At 33.2% G+C, this 16,735-nt stretch overlaps 1 protein-coding gene across 2 annotated transcripts in view; it reads right to left on the bottom strand.

Annotated features, from left to right (window-relative positions):
* The window catches only part of dsx (transcription factor doublesex), a 100,868-nt gene that overhangs the window by 12,206 nt on the left and 71,927 nt on the right, over positions 1-16,735 (bottom strand). For both annotated transcript variants that reach the window (XM_089074833.1, XM_089074832.1), the window contains one exon: positions 6,276-6,609. In XM_089074833.1, coding sequence (XP_088930959.1) covers positions 6,276-6,609 — 334 coding nt within the window. The remainder of the gene's footprint in view (positions 1-6,275; positions 6,610-16,735) is intronic.

Genomic DNA, 16,735 nt, shown 5'->3' with positions numbered 1-16,735 from the left:
TAAAATTTGTCTCTCTCTCTTTTACGCGCGTGCGACGACCACTACAGTTCTGGAAATAGGTGAGAACTCCCCTTTTCGCGAAAGTCCTAGCCGGGCGACCAGGCGAGAAGGTTTTAGGGTCGACCGGAAGACGTTGGTACCCGTATCGTCTCGGGGCTTCATTAAGGATGCAATATGGCGGGCTTTTTGCCGAGCGAGCGAAGGGAACGGAGCGTGCGGAGTGCCCAGTCGGTCGCTTTTAAAAAAGTTACGACGAGGTTTATGGAGGTTTAATTGTAGCCCGCGACTGTGGTTAGAAAGTAGTAAAACTCCTTTTGCCAGCGATGCCGGGTCTGTTACACCGCTTAACGCTCCCCGGTTCTTGGTTACGTACGAAAAGGACGATGATGAGGAAGAGAAGCGGCGTTCGCAGCGGCTTACGAACTTTGGTGCTGCTAATTATTGCTTTGTGCTCTCAGGAATTGCACCTCCGTCCTCAGGAAAGAAGGCCGACAGTCGTCCCGTCGAGGTCAGAGATATCCTTTCGATATTATAATACTTTCGCTAATTCGATCGTTGGCTTTCGCTATTTATAATTTCGAAGATATCATGATATCGATACAAATGCATCATTAATGAGATGACTGTGCGTGTCAATGCATAATAATTACGTTGCCCATAATGACATTACAGCTGGTGCAATGTGGATACCACGATATGCGGGCTGCAGCGAATAAGTAAAATTATGTTACATTATTTTTTAAAAATATTTTAATATTTGAAGAAACTATATATAACATTTATAAAACAACATTTCTTAATCAAAATAATTACAAATTACTTTATTAAAGAAATATATTTGTGTATTACTAATGTCGTATCAATTTGAAATAATAAAACTTGACCAGAATTTTATTATTTAGTTTCTATAAAAATTTTATGATAACGGAAGAAAATAATAAATCTTGAAAAAAATATTCATTTTCAAGGGACTCTGTTATAAAGATATAATTCTCTTTCATAACATTTGACATACATACGATGTTTTACATACGATGTTTACTAGGCATGCGAAAGAAAATTATGATGGCTACATTACGTGTACAATTCACGTAACACATTTACTCGCTTACTTATTCTGTATTATATTTTATATAATCTCGGTGGATTGTCATATCCGTGAACGAAAATTATTACCGACGTGACTTATTAAGGTGCGCATATTCTTAACCTTCGGAATCGCGAATAGTGCAATATACGTTCCAAAATTATAGCTCATAGTGGATGCTTATATTCGTGGCGACATGCCTTGCAGACCATGACACAGCGTCGTTTCCTCTTAACGTGTTTCCAGTAGATTTTCTGTCCTCACAACCATAAAAGTCCCGTTTACGGAGATTTAAATAATGAATGATGATTTGAGTTTTTAATAAACTTTACATAATAAAAAATTAATATTACACTTATTTAATATTTATTATTAATTTAAAAATTAAATTAATATTATTAAATTAATATTACGTATCCTTTTATTGTTACGATTAACGATCAGGATACAAATCATAATTTTTATCAGATTTCGATCAAATCATTTTAGTAAAAGGAACGACAAATTTAATAAAATTAATCTTGTGTGTGTGTGTGTGTGTGTGTGTGTGTGTGTGTGTATGTGTGTCTGTGTGTGTGTATATATATATATATATATATATATACATAAATTTATCATTTATTTATCATACAAGTTATTTAAAGAAACAAACATTTCTTGAAGGAATCATACGAAATATCTCGATAAAATATAACTTGTATAAAAATTATGAAAAATTAAGAAATTTAAAAGATTAATGAAACCAGTAATGAGTCTATGATTATGCAACAATTATCAGTAGTATATGCGATACGATCAATCAGACTTAAAGTCCGGTAAGTTCTAACCGTCAAAAGTAATACTGCAATTTCATTAATTACTTGCCCGCAATTATCGTTAATTACTTGCCGAAGATAGATTCGCGAGTTCTAGTTAGATCATCGACATTCCATGAGGCACGAGACTACTTCGATTTCGTTCTAGTGTCTGTCACATAAACTCTGATAGTTTACTGCGCCCGGAGCAAAATAAGCGGGAGACCGGGGTGCACCTCACTTACGGCTTTGCGACGATGGCGAACGTAGAAGTGGCTTTAAGGAGAACAAGAAGGCAACGACGACGATGACGAGGTAGAAGGAGGTGTACACTGTAGAAGAAAGAAAAAAAGAAAAAAATACCCACTAAGCTGTAAAGCGAGCCGCGTTTACGACCGTCGTTAAGGCCACTCCGAGCGACCTGTCTGATTACATTGATGCTGCTTATTGCAAAAGCGGGACTAATTCCTCCGACGATTCGCTGAACCCTTATTGCAACTATTAGGAGCGATCACGAATTCTCGCTCTGTCGCATACGCGACATTAAATCGGCGACGATCGATTTTTCTCTGCCGACAAGCCGGGAGAGGAATATTAATGTATATAATTACTCTAATGAGTCGGTCGCACGCAACGGTCGCCACGTATATTTCGCCGAATCGATTTACGATATAATAATATAGAAAAATAATATAGAAAAAAAAAACATCAAGAGAGAGATTGCATTATGCTTCATATTCATATACCGCGTAAATGTGTTTCCCTCGAGTAAAAAATATGCAAGAAGAAATATCGAGATACGACATTGTGTCCGTTGTATCGTGTAATTTGTGTTGCAAAAAATTCCAAAAACATATGGCGACGAACAAAATTCGCCATTCGTAAGAAATTCGTTTTCGTAATGAAAAAAGAAGAATATATATATTTTTCATTGAAAAATATATGTACTTCATTAAAAGTATATATATATATATATATATATACTTTTAATGAAGTATATATACTTTTCTACTACACACACACACACACACACACACACACACACACACACACACACACACACACACACACTTCTTTTTTTTATGTCTTCTTCAATGAAGAATATATATATATATATATACATATTCTTCTTTTATCAAGTAATAATCAATGCTAACAGGAAATCACAAAAACAAATTTATATATATGTGTGTGTGTGTGTGTGTGTGTGTGGGTGTGGGTGTGTATGTATGCATGTTATATATATATATATATATATGTCGGTTATATATATATATATATATATTATATATATTTATATATATATACATGGGTGAGCAAAGAGTCAACTACGCGATTGCTTGCCGGATTCCATCGTTCGGTCCACCGTCGGCGCAGAAAACGAGCGTCCGACGGAGAGACCGATTCACTTTCAACAACCCTAATCACGGAGTGGAAGCAATCAGTATCCGAGATAGCCGACAATCCGCGCCGACGTTTTAATTACCGCTTCCATTTTCATATCGCGGGTATCGCCGTGCGTCGTTTAGCGAGCCGTGCATTTTTAGGTCGTTTTATGACTACCATTGCGCCGCAACGTTGATGCCCTCTCGATTCCAACGACGGATCGTAAGCATCCGCTAAAGCTGGATTTCTTCTCCGGCATTCTCAGAGACGATATATATTCTAGCGTATCAACTATTAAACATAATCGTAAGAGATAATTTATATGATAAAAGCGATCGGCTCTTTGCAATCATCGTTTTTTTCAGTTTGGATCCATGCCAGTAAACCAATAATTCTCGTCGATGATATTGTAAATTTTAAAGTTTCAAATTGATACCGATATGAAATTGAGATGTTCGCAGATGTGAATATCGATGCGCCGGGAACGACAGTGAAGATGTTGCGGTTTGCGGACCGCAGATGTAACAGTATATTATTATAAAACTGCATCTTCATTTTTTTCTTTTAGACATATAGCGTCGGAGAATGCAGACATGTAGTGCGATAGAAATTGATATTGATATTTTAAAGAATATCAAGAATGAGTAGAGATTATTTGAATAGTATTCGGCCGAAATGATTAGAATATTTGAGTATACAAATAGTAAATATACAAATAGTATTTATTCATACATCTATGCGTATATATAATAGAATAAAAAGAAATATTAATTTCTATTAACATCAGTTCGAATATAAGAATGCATCGCAGATATATTGAAATATTAATGATTATCACAATCATATAATGATCACAATCTTTAATGTTGATATTTAATTATATATTTTCAACTCTTTGAGGTGATGACCGCCATTATCTCGCTCTCTTCTATTTTCGTATCATAGCATGCATTCTTTCGTGATCGTATTAACATACCACTTTCGTTGACTAATCCTTTGTAAATATTAAAACAGAAAAAGAAATGTTTTATGTATGTTTATGACGTATGTCTTATTTTAAAAAGCCCCCTTTCTCTTTAATTAAATCTATTTCCTTTTCCCTTTGCATCATTGCATACATCTTTTCTTCACGGATATATTATTCAGTATCAATGTGAAAAAATTGTTCGCTAAGAATCGACTCCTTTTCATTTTGAAAAAAAATCACTGTCATGCGTAAAAAAAAAAAACAAGATTAATTCAGCTTTCAATAAATCTTGCGGAAGAGTGGTATACAATTTAAAATACATCTATTATTTTTAATTAATACTATGTTAATTTTAATTAACCAAAACAAAAATAGAACTATTAAAATAATTTTACAAACTTATATAATAAAAGAATAGTAATTTATATCCACGGAAACTCGTGATTTTAGTTTAAATTTGTTCTTTCCTAAATAAATTTTATGATTAATCGTATTGTTTTATAAATATACATGTATCTTCATTTTATCTAAATATGCAAATGTGCAAGAAACGGAAATCTCTGGAAAATATTAGTAATTAATCGAGGGTTGCCGTAATCTCCTTGGGACAGTAGCAAATGAATGAGAACGAATTAATTGTAGACAGCTTATCTTTGAGGCAGCGTGTAATCCCGATAACTCTGACACCGGATTTAAGAATTCTTCACGAATGATTTTTTTCACGAATGATAAAAATTTTTTTTAAATCATCCAACAAGAGCAATAATCATTGGGAACACAAGAATGAGAAGGAGAGAACTGATTATTACTGATATTACTCATAAATTCAATTCTTTGTAGTATTGTTACCATCAAAGCCGCGGAAAGACGGAAGGATCGATACATCTTTGTATTATTGCTCTGATAAAGTTAATAACAAAATCAATATTAATGCATATCTTTTCTTTAATGTAAAAAAGCTACTGTATAATTTATCATTCACTCTATGCGATATAACTTGATGTAATACAAAATTATTTAACGTTTTCTTGATGTGATCATAATCTTTTATGATTAATCGTATTGTTTTATAAATATACATGTGTCTCCATTTTATCTAAATATGCAAATGTGCACGAAACGCGGAAATCCCTGGAAAATATCAGTAATTAATCGAGGGTTGCCGTAATCTTCTTGGGACGGTAGCAAATGGTCTTTTACAATTGATACTGATTATAATTCTTGATAAATCAATAGGTTTGATTTTTATCAATATTACACAATAATAACATAAGCGCATTCGTTATTGCAGATGTTAAAAATCGAAAATTTCTCAAAAGAAAAAAGTTTAGCGATAGAGAAAGAAATAAAATAAAAGAGGAAGAGTAGCAGAGAAAGCAGAGGCGGATGAAATCAGAAGGATGAGCAGCCGTTTGCTGATCTAAACGCCACGGTCTACGTGAGTCTTCGAAGGAAGGGAATTTTATAGCTTAGAATCTGTTTTATGAGCACCGGATTTGCGATTATGACCCCGGACTCTTGACGACTCAAACAAAGGAAGAGCACAAGGAATAATGGAAACCGCGATTTATGTTCTAAACCGAAAACTAATCTTTTTCTTACTTAATATTAAGTTCGATTTTATCGGCCGCTTTGCATGCCATAGTTAAATAATAATATAAAATATATTAACCCCTGCATAATTAAATATTTGATGCATAATTAAATCATAGTTCTTTATGTCTTTGCGATCGAACCGATCAGCTTTCATTAAACTGTAAGTATTCGCATGAAGTCAAACTGACCTAGACTTACCTTTACTAATCGAAATGTTATGTAAAGAAATATTTTTTAAGATATGAACTTCTAATTTCTAATGCTTAAAAATTGTTATTTTATATTTAAAACACATCTCTCAGTTTATAATTACTTATAAATAAAAATGGAAATGGTTTTGTTAAAACATAAGATATAAATAAATTAAAACGTGAGTCAAATTAATTTTTTCTCCGCGAGCATTTACGGATTAAAGTTACAAATAAATAAGATAAAATAGACTTACCAGTAATATGTAGAAGATTCAGTAGGAGGGTCAATAGAATGTTCAGTAGAATGTTCAACAGAGGATTCAGTAGGAGTTTCGGTAGAAGAGAGAGGTTCGGGAGATGGCTCAGTGCGAGGTTTAAATGAGTTTTCAGGGAACGGAAACGTATTTGTCGTTAATATTGGTAGGGGATTAGGAGGCCAAACTGGTAAACTTTGGAATGGATCCTGAGGCGATTTTATTCCAATAAGTAGTCTCTCATCTGGACCTCTTAGAACCCTCGGTGGCGAGAGATAACTGCATGCCGCTTGTTGGATCATCATGAATGATGACATTGAGTCATCATGAATGACTGAAAAAGAAAAAAAAATATAATTTTAGTCATTACGGATAAAATTGAAAGCTTAATTAAGATTAATTTAACATGATATTACGAAGACCTAATATATCATATATTCTTTGTGTACTTCTTTTACATCACAAACAATTGCTCATTTCTTATCTGTTAATTAATTGATATAATGAATATAATAACAAGTATTAAATTGTAAAGTATCAAATTGCAAAGTATTACATAAAAATGTCACGAAAAATAGAAAAACATTTCTTTTCTGATATCTTGTATAATATCAGTTCCTTTTCACTATTTTATTATTATCCCCTGATAGACATCTAGTAAAACATTTCGCTAATTAGATATTAGATTAAAATTCGCTAATTAGATATTATTAGATCAAATTTAAAGGATAATATATACAACAAAATCATAATCACAATATTTATTAAATAATCATTTCAAGATATTATGTCGGCGAGATTTTAAAATTTAATACATAGTTAGTAGAATTTAATTGCTCTAAGCCGGGCTATCAGAACAAGTTTCCCGCAATGCCTCAAACAAATCCTCCCTCTCAATTATCAAGGGCATAAAACGATCTATCGTACGGATGCGATTTCACTCGACAGTTGCCTTTTGTGCTTTCATTGCTTAATTGGTGGAATTTAATTTTAATTGTTACCACTCCTGCGAAGATAATGAATACCATTCACTGTCGAGCCTTCTTCTTCTTTTCTCAAGCTTCTGTTGTAGCATAAAGTTAGAGACATCATAAGCGACCTAAATTAGTTGCCTCTCTGATTGTCGGAGTTTCTAGCGTCCATTGAACTGAACCACTTATAATGTTATCGAACGGTCAAGTATTACGTATAAATCGCAACGCTTTATTTCAAAAGTTTCTCACTTTGCGTGCAAATCCAAAAGATGCAGGATATAGACAAACATTAATAAGAAATATAAAAAGAAATGATAATAAATGATACGGGAATTTATTACGGGCAAAAGAAAAAATTTGGGTTTTCTCATCAGTTGATTTACATTTTTTTTTTTATTATTAATACATCGTTATTTATTGTGAGAACATCCAATTTTTTATTTTGCCCATAATAAACCCTCTATTATCATTTCTTTTGATTTTCATGTGTTTGGGCTATATTGATATTTTTTTAAGAAATATCAATTTAAGTCATATTAAAACTAACAATATTTAATAATTAAGAGTCAAAGCCCCAAAAAAAGAGAATTAACGTCGAAAAGAAATACTATAACATAATATTTTGTGCTACATCAATTTATAGCACAAAATATTTTTTATTTTCTATTTTGAAACATAAATTTCCTGTGGCTTACACGTCGACTTGTTTAATCGCGGCGGACTCTTGTCTAACATGTATACTGATTATGAGGACGCTTGAAAATTGCCCTTCAACCACAGTGAGTTATATACGTAAGATAACAGAATTTATTATACGCTAAAGATTATGTGACAGTTTCAAAAAATTCAGTTTCAACTCGCGAAGCCATAGTACTCTCACTTAGAACCAATAATTGCCGGTTCAACATGTTGCGAGTGACGTTGCTTGATTGCAGGGAATCCTCACAGATTCTTGATGCAGGCTGATTTATAACGCATCTATCAAGTCGTAACTTTAGAGGCTGTATCTGCATACTTGTTTTAGCTATCATTCAGTTCTTCTTCGAGAAAGATTCGATATTCGATTCGGCATTAAAAGCATATTTATTAAGGAGATAAAAAAAGAAAGAAAAAATGTTAAATGTTAAATCTTGTTAGCAGCAAAAAATAGATACCTATGTAGATTTATTAATTATTAAAATTATAATTAATTTTACTTTCTTTACTATAAATATTAATTTTAATTTCTATTTTTTTTCGTGTGCTATAAAGCACAAACTTTATTGTTGTCAAATTGTAATCATTCAAATATTTAATCGTAAATCTTTACAGAAAATCTTTATAGAAAAATAAATAAAATAATCTGTATTATATGTGATTATTATTAATGGAAAAAGCTATAATTTCTCCGTTTTGAATATACAAATAGCTTTAACATTCGACGACACGACAGAGAGTTACGTAAAAGATTGCATTTTCTCGCAATAAAAATTAACTACAAGCAATTTCTCTCTCGCGGAGGCAATCGTTCAACGTTATCAATTAATAATATGAACTTTTTCTTTCATATTACATAGAAATTGTAGGATTAGGTAAAATACGGAGTAAGTTGGTGATCTTTCGGACGACATTCACGCTACCCAATATAGGAATGATTTATTCCAGATGCAATCTGGAAGATGAATCCAAGCAACATAAAGAGTAGCCAGCCATAAAAATATGTTGCCTCGTAAATTACAGCCAATGGCGTAGCTTTGCGTATACGTTCGTTTCGCTCGATCCTTTCGCCGCGAGAAATGTCCGCAATCGCGCGACTTTTTAACGCCATATCGTCGCTTGTAAACACCGATACTCGAAACTTTAATCCTACGTGCTTAAACCTCGAGGCAGGAAAGATATCTACAATCGAAACAATGAAATTGTGTTTGAAAAATAATTTTATGCGATTTATAATACTATTTTTCGCAGAGTAAAAATAGGTATTACATTAAAGAAAAAATTCACGAAGTGAATGTAATAATCTCTAAGCGTAATAATGAAAGTCATTAAAAAAAAAAAAAAATAATTGTATGCGTCTACGTAAGTGTTACCATTACAGTACAAACAGAAAATTAAGAATGGATTTTAAAATATATATTTTAATAGACTAGAGTTATATATGACTTATAAGGGGTAACTTCAACATCGCGATAGGTATTACGAATAATAGAGTATTATCGGATCAAACGTGCTCAGAAATAGGATTTGCAGCTGCGTGTTCGCTGGCTTACTTAATCGCCATAACTTCCGGTCGCCTTAGAATTACGTGACGTCACCTTCATCCATCGTGAGCCGAAGTGACGCCAAATATAAAGCTCGCGAAACTAAGGGAAGCGCAACATGTTTTTATTGCTTATCGGAATCATTCGGTATTAAGATCACGGCTAGTTGAAGCATGAAAATGCAGATCACAACGATTCAAATATCATATTTGAAATATCATATTTAAATAAATTAATAAATGTAACATAAAATAGTAATGTTAATAACGTTTGTAAAATAAAAATTACTTTGCACATTTTAAAACATGTTTTTGTCTTTGTTTTTTCTTTTTTTTTTTTAATTTTTCCATGTCCTCGATTTAAGCAGATAAAAAAGTGGAAATTCAGTATAAACTTTGACTCGTTAATACAGGAATATGAATGAATTTAATTCTTTTGTTAGCAACTTATATTATATTTTTAGTTGATGTAAATTAAATATTTTATCACGGAAAAATATTTTCGTATTCAATTCATTTCTATGTTTGTATCGATGTCAAAGTTTAGTGAAATTTTGGCACGTTCAAATCTTTTTTTGACTTTCCTTAAGATGCAAATACATTGAAATCTTATATATTCTAATCGGTATTGCTTTCGCTAGCGCAGATAAACGATTTTTCTAGTATCATCTTATCAGTATCATCTTATCATCTTATCAGTCGTCCATTTATCTGCCATTTATCTGCGTAACATTGCCAGTTAGTCTATCATTCCAACGTTCTTCCTTCTTTAGTCTTTTCTTTACTCTCTTAACATAATCTCTGTAATTTAGCCGCGACAAACTATACATATATCAGCAAACAGTTCGCGATGCACATGCATTCTTCCCGCATTGAGATTACCGGTTTTCTCGATGGTAATATTATTATCCTTTCTGGAGTCATCTGTTGCGATGCACAGCAAGCTTGAGCATATGCAACGAGTGTACAAAACTACACGCACAATTTATGAAAATACTATTATTTATGAAGAAAATATGCCGTCTTGGACATATTAAAATAATCACATAGTCTTTGCACGAGTTTTACCGTTCCGACTGCTAGTTTAATTCATATTAATTGCCATCTACAGCAGCGAGGATCAATTAGTAACAAATTATAGACTTCCTAAGGAAAACATATAACTGTAAATACGTAAATACTCTCATATAAATTTTTCAAATCGGTTTACGATTATAAAATCAAATAATTTAATCGTAATATTTTCTATAATTAATAAAAATATTTTCCTGTTTAATGTTGAAGACAATTTATTTCAAATTAAAAAAAAAAAAAAAAAAATAAAGAAGGAAAATTTATAAATGAATAAATATATATTTTAATATCAATTCTTATTTTTTTCAATATAATAGCCCGAAAAGATGATGCTCGCTTATAAGGCGATAATTAATTTCGAAATCGAAAAGAGTGTACGTAAAAGGAAGGCATCAAGGTGTAACAAATGTAACGAATGAAATAGCAGGAAGGAGTAAAGCCATGAGTCAGCGCCCTGAACGGCGCATACAACCCCCTTGCGCACGTTGAGAGCGAACAGCCATACGCGATGCAAAAGTTGTAATATTATTCGAAAGTCTTTCAAAGTTAAGGCAGTTCGGACAGCCGGTTTTACGATGGAGCACCGACGACGCACAATGCCTGTGCTAGTGGTTTTACATATCGTAAAGTGCGTGCACGCGCGAGCTAAGGAGCGCATATAAATCGGCTTGCCTGCTGTTATGTCTCCCGCGTGCAAAGGGTCGTTTACCATTTTATGCTCTCGGAGCCTTTAAGTCCTGCTCTGGCCTTTCTCTTTCTTTTTTTTTTTTCTTTCACCATCCGAGTCCTGATTTCCTGAGTTTCTTCTATAGAAAAAAACTCAGTCACACAGTAAAAGTTGCTAAATTGCAATAAAGGGACGTAAGAATTAATGAAGGCGATGTGAAAATCGTGAGATAGCAAGGATTTTTAAGACCAGAATCAAATAGTTTAAATTAGATTTGAAGATGACTATTAAATTTATCTAAATATTTAATAAAAATATACTTAAGATGTATGTATTACGCACATATACTATATATTATGTAATCAATAAATCTATACTTTATGTTCATCTATTACTTTATGTTCATTTTCGTATTAAATCACGTTAATCTTTGTCGTAAAATAATAAAAAGCAAAATGTTACAAATATATAAAAAAATTATAAATATATAAAAATTAAAATATTTGAAATCTTCTAATCTCGTCTTGCATTTTAATATATATATTTTTCTACAAATTATAAGTAAATAAAATAAAAAAAAATTAATAAAAGCAAAAAATCATGTTTCTCATTATATTAACATAGTTTCTCAATGAGAAATAAACGACGTGTAAGCCTCGCATTATGCCGCTATTAATTTGAATAAGTTGACCATGAAGTGCGCATTGTTATCAAACATCTACAGCTCGCATTTGAATTTAAAAACCAATTAAATTTAAAGCAGCAAGAATGCGTTTACGCATTTAATAAAAACAGCCTGTTTTCATGCCAAGAAAGACTTAATTACATTAATTGCGATCAGTAATCATATAAGTTCGTCGTTGGTAATCAATAAATTATTTATTACAATGCGCATGATAATGCACGTATGACGCGAGCAACTAGTGATTATTAGATGCGTGTGCAAAGTGAACATTATCTATCTTTGCAGAAACGCGATACTCGCACGAGGCATCGAAGCTTGGCTCTGAGTTGGCGAATGTAACTTCGAGGAGTATGAGATCATTATTTAATTCGCATTACTCGATGTACTCGTGAGATTCACGTTGTGTGCACGTGCGTATTATGCGCAGTATGAAAAACTATTCGTCTCCTATCATTGTACAAACGTTGATGATACACATCCGCGCGGGCATGCATGTGTATGCGTATAAATTTGCATTTAAATACATATATACAAAGAAAATATATTTAAAATTTAATTATGAAGAGAAGTTATATTAAAAGTTGAAAACGACGATCTCTCACGATCAGATTTGCAAACCAAAAAAAAATGAAAAAAAAAGGAAGGGAAAAGAAAAAACGAGAGAGAAACTCAGGATATACGTAATGATCTTAAGGCCTTGCGTATATAAATATATTGCCGCTTCTAAAAGAACAGTACTGTCTAAAAAAAGCTCTCTACGTTGCACATAGTATCGTCCTTGCACTTTGCGCGTGCATGCGCGCGGGATTATTCTCACTAAAGGTCTGCTAGAGGTGGCTCCAGTTTGATACCGTGACAGATAATTACGTGTCAAACAATCTATATTTCAAATCGAGGCAGACTAAACGAAGGGAAGATCCGCATCGTGTGCGAATTATATATTACAGAAATACGTTTTTCGATAAAACATTCCGCTAGATATAACCTCGCGTATCGCACACGATGTAATTCGTACGTATATGGTTTCCGCACACCACACATCAGTCGTATCGCCTATCGAGCGAGTCGTCGCTTGCATTCTAGATAAGATAAGCGCCGCGCAGTGTTCAAATGTTACGCACATTGTTACCGCTAATGCCAAGGAAAACCGCGCTTCCCGCTTGTACCGCGCGTGTGTGTGTGTGTGTGTGTGTGTGTGTGTGTGTGTGTGTGTGTGTGTGTGTGTGTGTGTGTGTGGTGTGTGTGGTGTGTGTGTGTGTGTGTGTGTGTGTGTGTGTGTGTGTGTGTGTGTGTGTGTGTGTGTGTGTGCGCTAATGTAAGTGCACGTGTCGTATTGCCTTCTCTTTCGTCGCGCTGCAAGTGCAATGTGCACCGATGCCTCATTCCGCTCTCGTCATTCTTCCGTCTCTCCCCCCCCCTCCCTCCCTCTCTCTCTCTCTCTCTCTCTCTCTCTCTCTCTCTCGTGCGCGCGCGTTCCTTTACGTCCAGCTTGCGGTTATGCAAGCTTACGGCACGCATTGCCAATTTTCTCGACCGGATTGCCCGTAGCCGACACTCGGCCTCATCCTCTCGCGCCGCGTTTAATAAAAAGGCAGTACTTCCTCCTCGCGCTAGCACCGTGCCTAAGTTACACATATTAACTCATCCGTGCAGGGACTGCAATCGCGATCTTCCCTCCTGTTTTGCTTCCGTTCGGCTTCTCACGTTCGTTTCCCTCGTCCCTCTCCCGCATCCAGAGTACGGGGAGAACCTCCGTCTTCCTTTTCTTAAGTCTGCCGGTTTCTCTCGGCCTACCAAGCCTCTCTTTTCCTCTTTGCCGCCGTTCCTCCGTGCCTCTTTGGGCCCCGCGTCTAGGTCTCCTTGCCAATTCGCGCGGCTTCTCTCTCATATACGCTTCGAAATCTCACTTGCATGCAGAGATGTGCAGTTCAGGGCCGTATGAATCCACACTGCTACTCATGTCAGTGTACCGATGAAATCAGCGGATTGCTCTTGTTATGCGTCCATCGCGCGTTTATCTTGTTGCGTGCCACTCCGCAAAGATTTCACGAAAGCCCATACATATGCTACCTTGCGATTTGTATTCATAATCGTACTGACTGCGCGTTTGATAAAGTAATGATCGATGAGGATGTATTAATACACCTACTGAAGACTGGCATTGGGACGACACGTCGTAATAAATAGTGCAAAAGTAACAGACGTTATATCTGCACAATAAAATTAACGATGCCGTAAAAGTTTTATGCCATGGCGTTTTTGCGTGCAGTAATAACGTTGATTAGTCAATCATCGGGAATTTTCATCTATTAACTTTGACCCAGTAAGCGAATCAATTCGATTGATCTCGATAGCTTTAGGCAATAACGTAATATTGAAAGAATGTTAAAATATTTTCGGTAACATATACTACTTTTAAGTATGCAGTATAATGTAATATAAATAATGACTCTATATATATATATATTGAGTATATATTTTCAATAAAATTGAAAAAAATAATTTTAAAAATTTATGTTAAATTTTTTAATTAAATCTAACACAAATTATTATATATATATATATATATATATATATATATAATATATATATATATATATATATTGTATATATATATATATATATATATATATTCAAGAATCGAGCTCTGTTTATTATAAATAAATTTTCAAAATTATTTTTTTCAATAGTTTAAAAATAATATTCATGTTCGAATAAACAGAGCTCGATTCTTGAATTCGTATTATGCAATGGCAATGACAATTACAATGATGATGATTAATATGTCTCTCTAAAAACATATAAGATAATCCAGTTGTTGTATTGCAAATGTAAAATTGTGTACATATTTTATTTACAATTATCAAAAAGATACCATCCTAGGAATTTGTAAGTATGATTATATGCAATTTGCCATGTTCGTAGTCGAATTTATTTCAACAATAGAATACCAAATGATTCATTATTTTTTGCGATAATCGTAAAACCCTCTTCATTTAGACAAAATTTTTCTTTCCTCTGATTCACTTTATTTCTTGATTTCTTCATTCAAAAACATGCAGTAGTAGCTTGCGCTATCGTGTTATCGGAAAAAGTATTAACCGGTTGCCATACCTCTTGCACTTCGAGATAAAATGAGAAATTGCAACGGTATATGCGGCGACATTCGAAAACGACCACATCGATTTTGATCCAGTTAGAAAAAAAAACGAAAAAAAAAAGATATTAGCTCTAACGGTCTTGTGACGATTATGTCGATTTTTATTAGGATACGCTCATTTCTTTGAGATCAATTGGCAAGAAATCGTAGAGATGCATCATAGACGCAACGATCTCGCAACTTTGAAAGTTATCCAAAAGTTAATATATTAGAAATTTTATCATTTATATAGTTTTAGATTATTCTATTTTAGATTATTTTCATATAGTTTTAGATTAGTTCATATATTAGAAATTTTATTGTATATATATATATATATATATATATACAAATCTATCACAATTTCTTTTTTCCATAATATATGAAAATAATATATGAAATAATGGCGTACCAATAACGATGAAAACTGATAAATAAAAATTTAAAATCTCTTTAGTTATTTTCTTTAGAAATTATTAAAAATAACATATACGTAATAACATATATAAATGATTATAAAAATCAATAAATATATTCAAGTTTGTGTGTGTGTGTGTGTTGTGTGTGTGTGTGTGTGTGTGTGTGTGTGTGTGTGTGTGTGTGTGTGTATGTGTGTGTTGACTTATTTATTTATTTTCACAATTATCTACATTTCATATCGAACTATCAAGCTAACGAGGATTCATTCCTGCGATATGACAGATATGATACGTATGAAATTTGCTTACTATCTTTTTCTCTCCTTTTCCTTTTTCCCTTCCTCTTTTTCTATCGCTTACTAGTTGCACATCCATATTTTATCTATCTGTTTTAAAAAATTGCATTGATCCTCTTTCTGATTTTATTTTTTCTGTTTAGCTCTCGTCTTTTTCCTCTTTGTTTCTTTAAAACTTTTGTTTATTTTATTTTTATAAAAATAAACATAAGTTTAATTTTTCGAAAAATTAAAATATATAATTAGGTCGAATAAAGGCAAGTGGATTTATTATGATATTATAGAAAAATTAATTTTATTACTATTACACGATCTTCCAATTTAGTTTCTTTCTAATATATAAACTTTCATCAAAATTATACATTGTATATCATAGGCAACAATTTTTTTATAAGTATTCCATGTAAGATGTCTTCAATAATTAAATATACATAAATAAAGTTTTTTTAATTCAATATTAATTAATCCAATATGAGCTCTTTTTATTTCATTAATTTCGGGCAGAATTCTAGGTACAGAATAGTTGTTCGGTACTAATTGTTCAGTATAATTTTCATTTGTGCGTACTTACCTATCTTTGTTCTCATATTGCATGGAATCAATAGCACGCAAAAGCTACAAATATCATTTGCATCAAGTGAGTTACTATAAGCGAATGAAATCCAAATATACGAGAATACAGTCGGCCGAGTAAGTCGACCGCCGTCTGTCTAATTCCGTCCGTGACCACGTCCCGTTTGTTGCTAGACAGACTAAGAAAACGAAGACACTTCGCGAATGTAACAGGTCGCAAATGAGAATCTGAGAAAGCTGAGAAACGCGCGACTGTCCAGAAGAAATCAAGACGCATTAAAATGTCAACATTAGTTCGCTGATGGAAATTCGGCGACGCGCTTTACTAAAAATAAATCCTGGCGTTTTGAAGTTCTTTTTATACCCGTCAAATTAGGTTTCCCTAAATTCCGAC

The sequence above is a fragment of the Pogonomyrmex barbatus genome, unplaced genomic scaffold, assembly GCF_055798465.1.
Source record: "Pogonomyrmex barbatus isolate J1 unplaced genomic scaffold, ASM5579846v1 scaffold18, whole genome shotgun sequence".
In the NCBI taxonomy this organism is placed as follows: domain Eukaryota; kingdom Metazoa; phylum Arthropoda; class Insecta; order Hymenoptera; family Formicidae; genus Pogonomyrmex; species Pogonomyrmex barbatus.
This window is presented reverse-complemented; position numbering and strand designations above follow the sequence as displayed.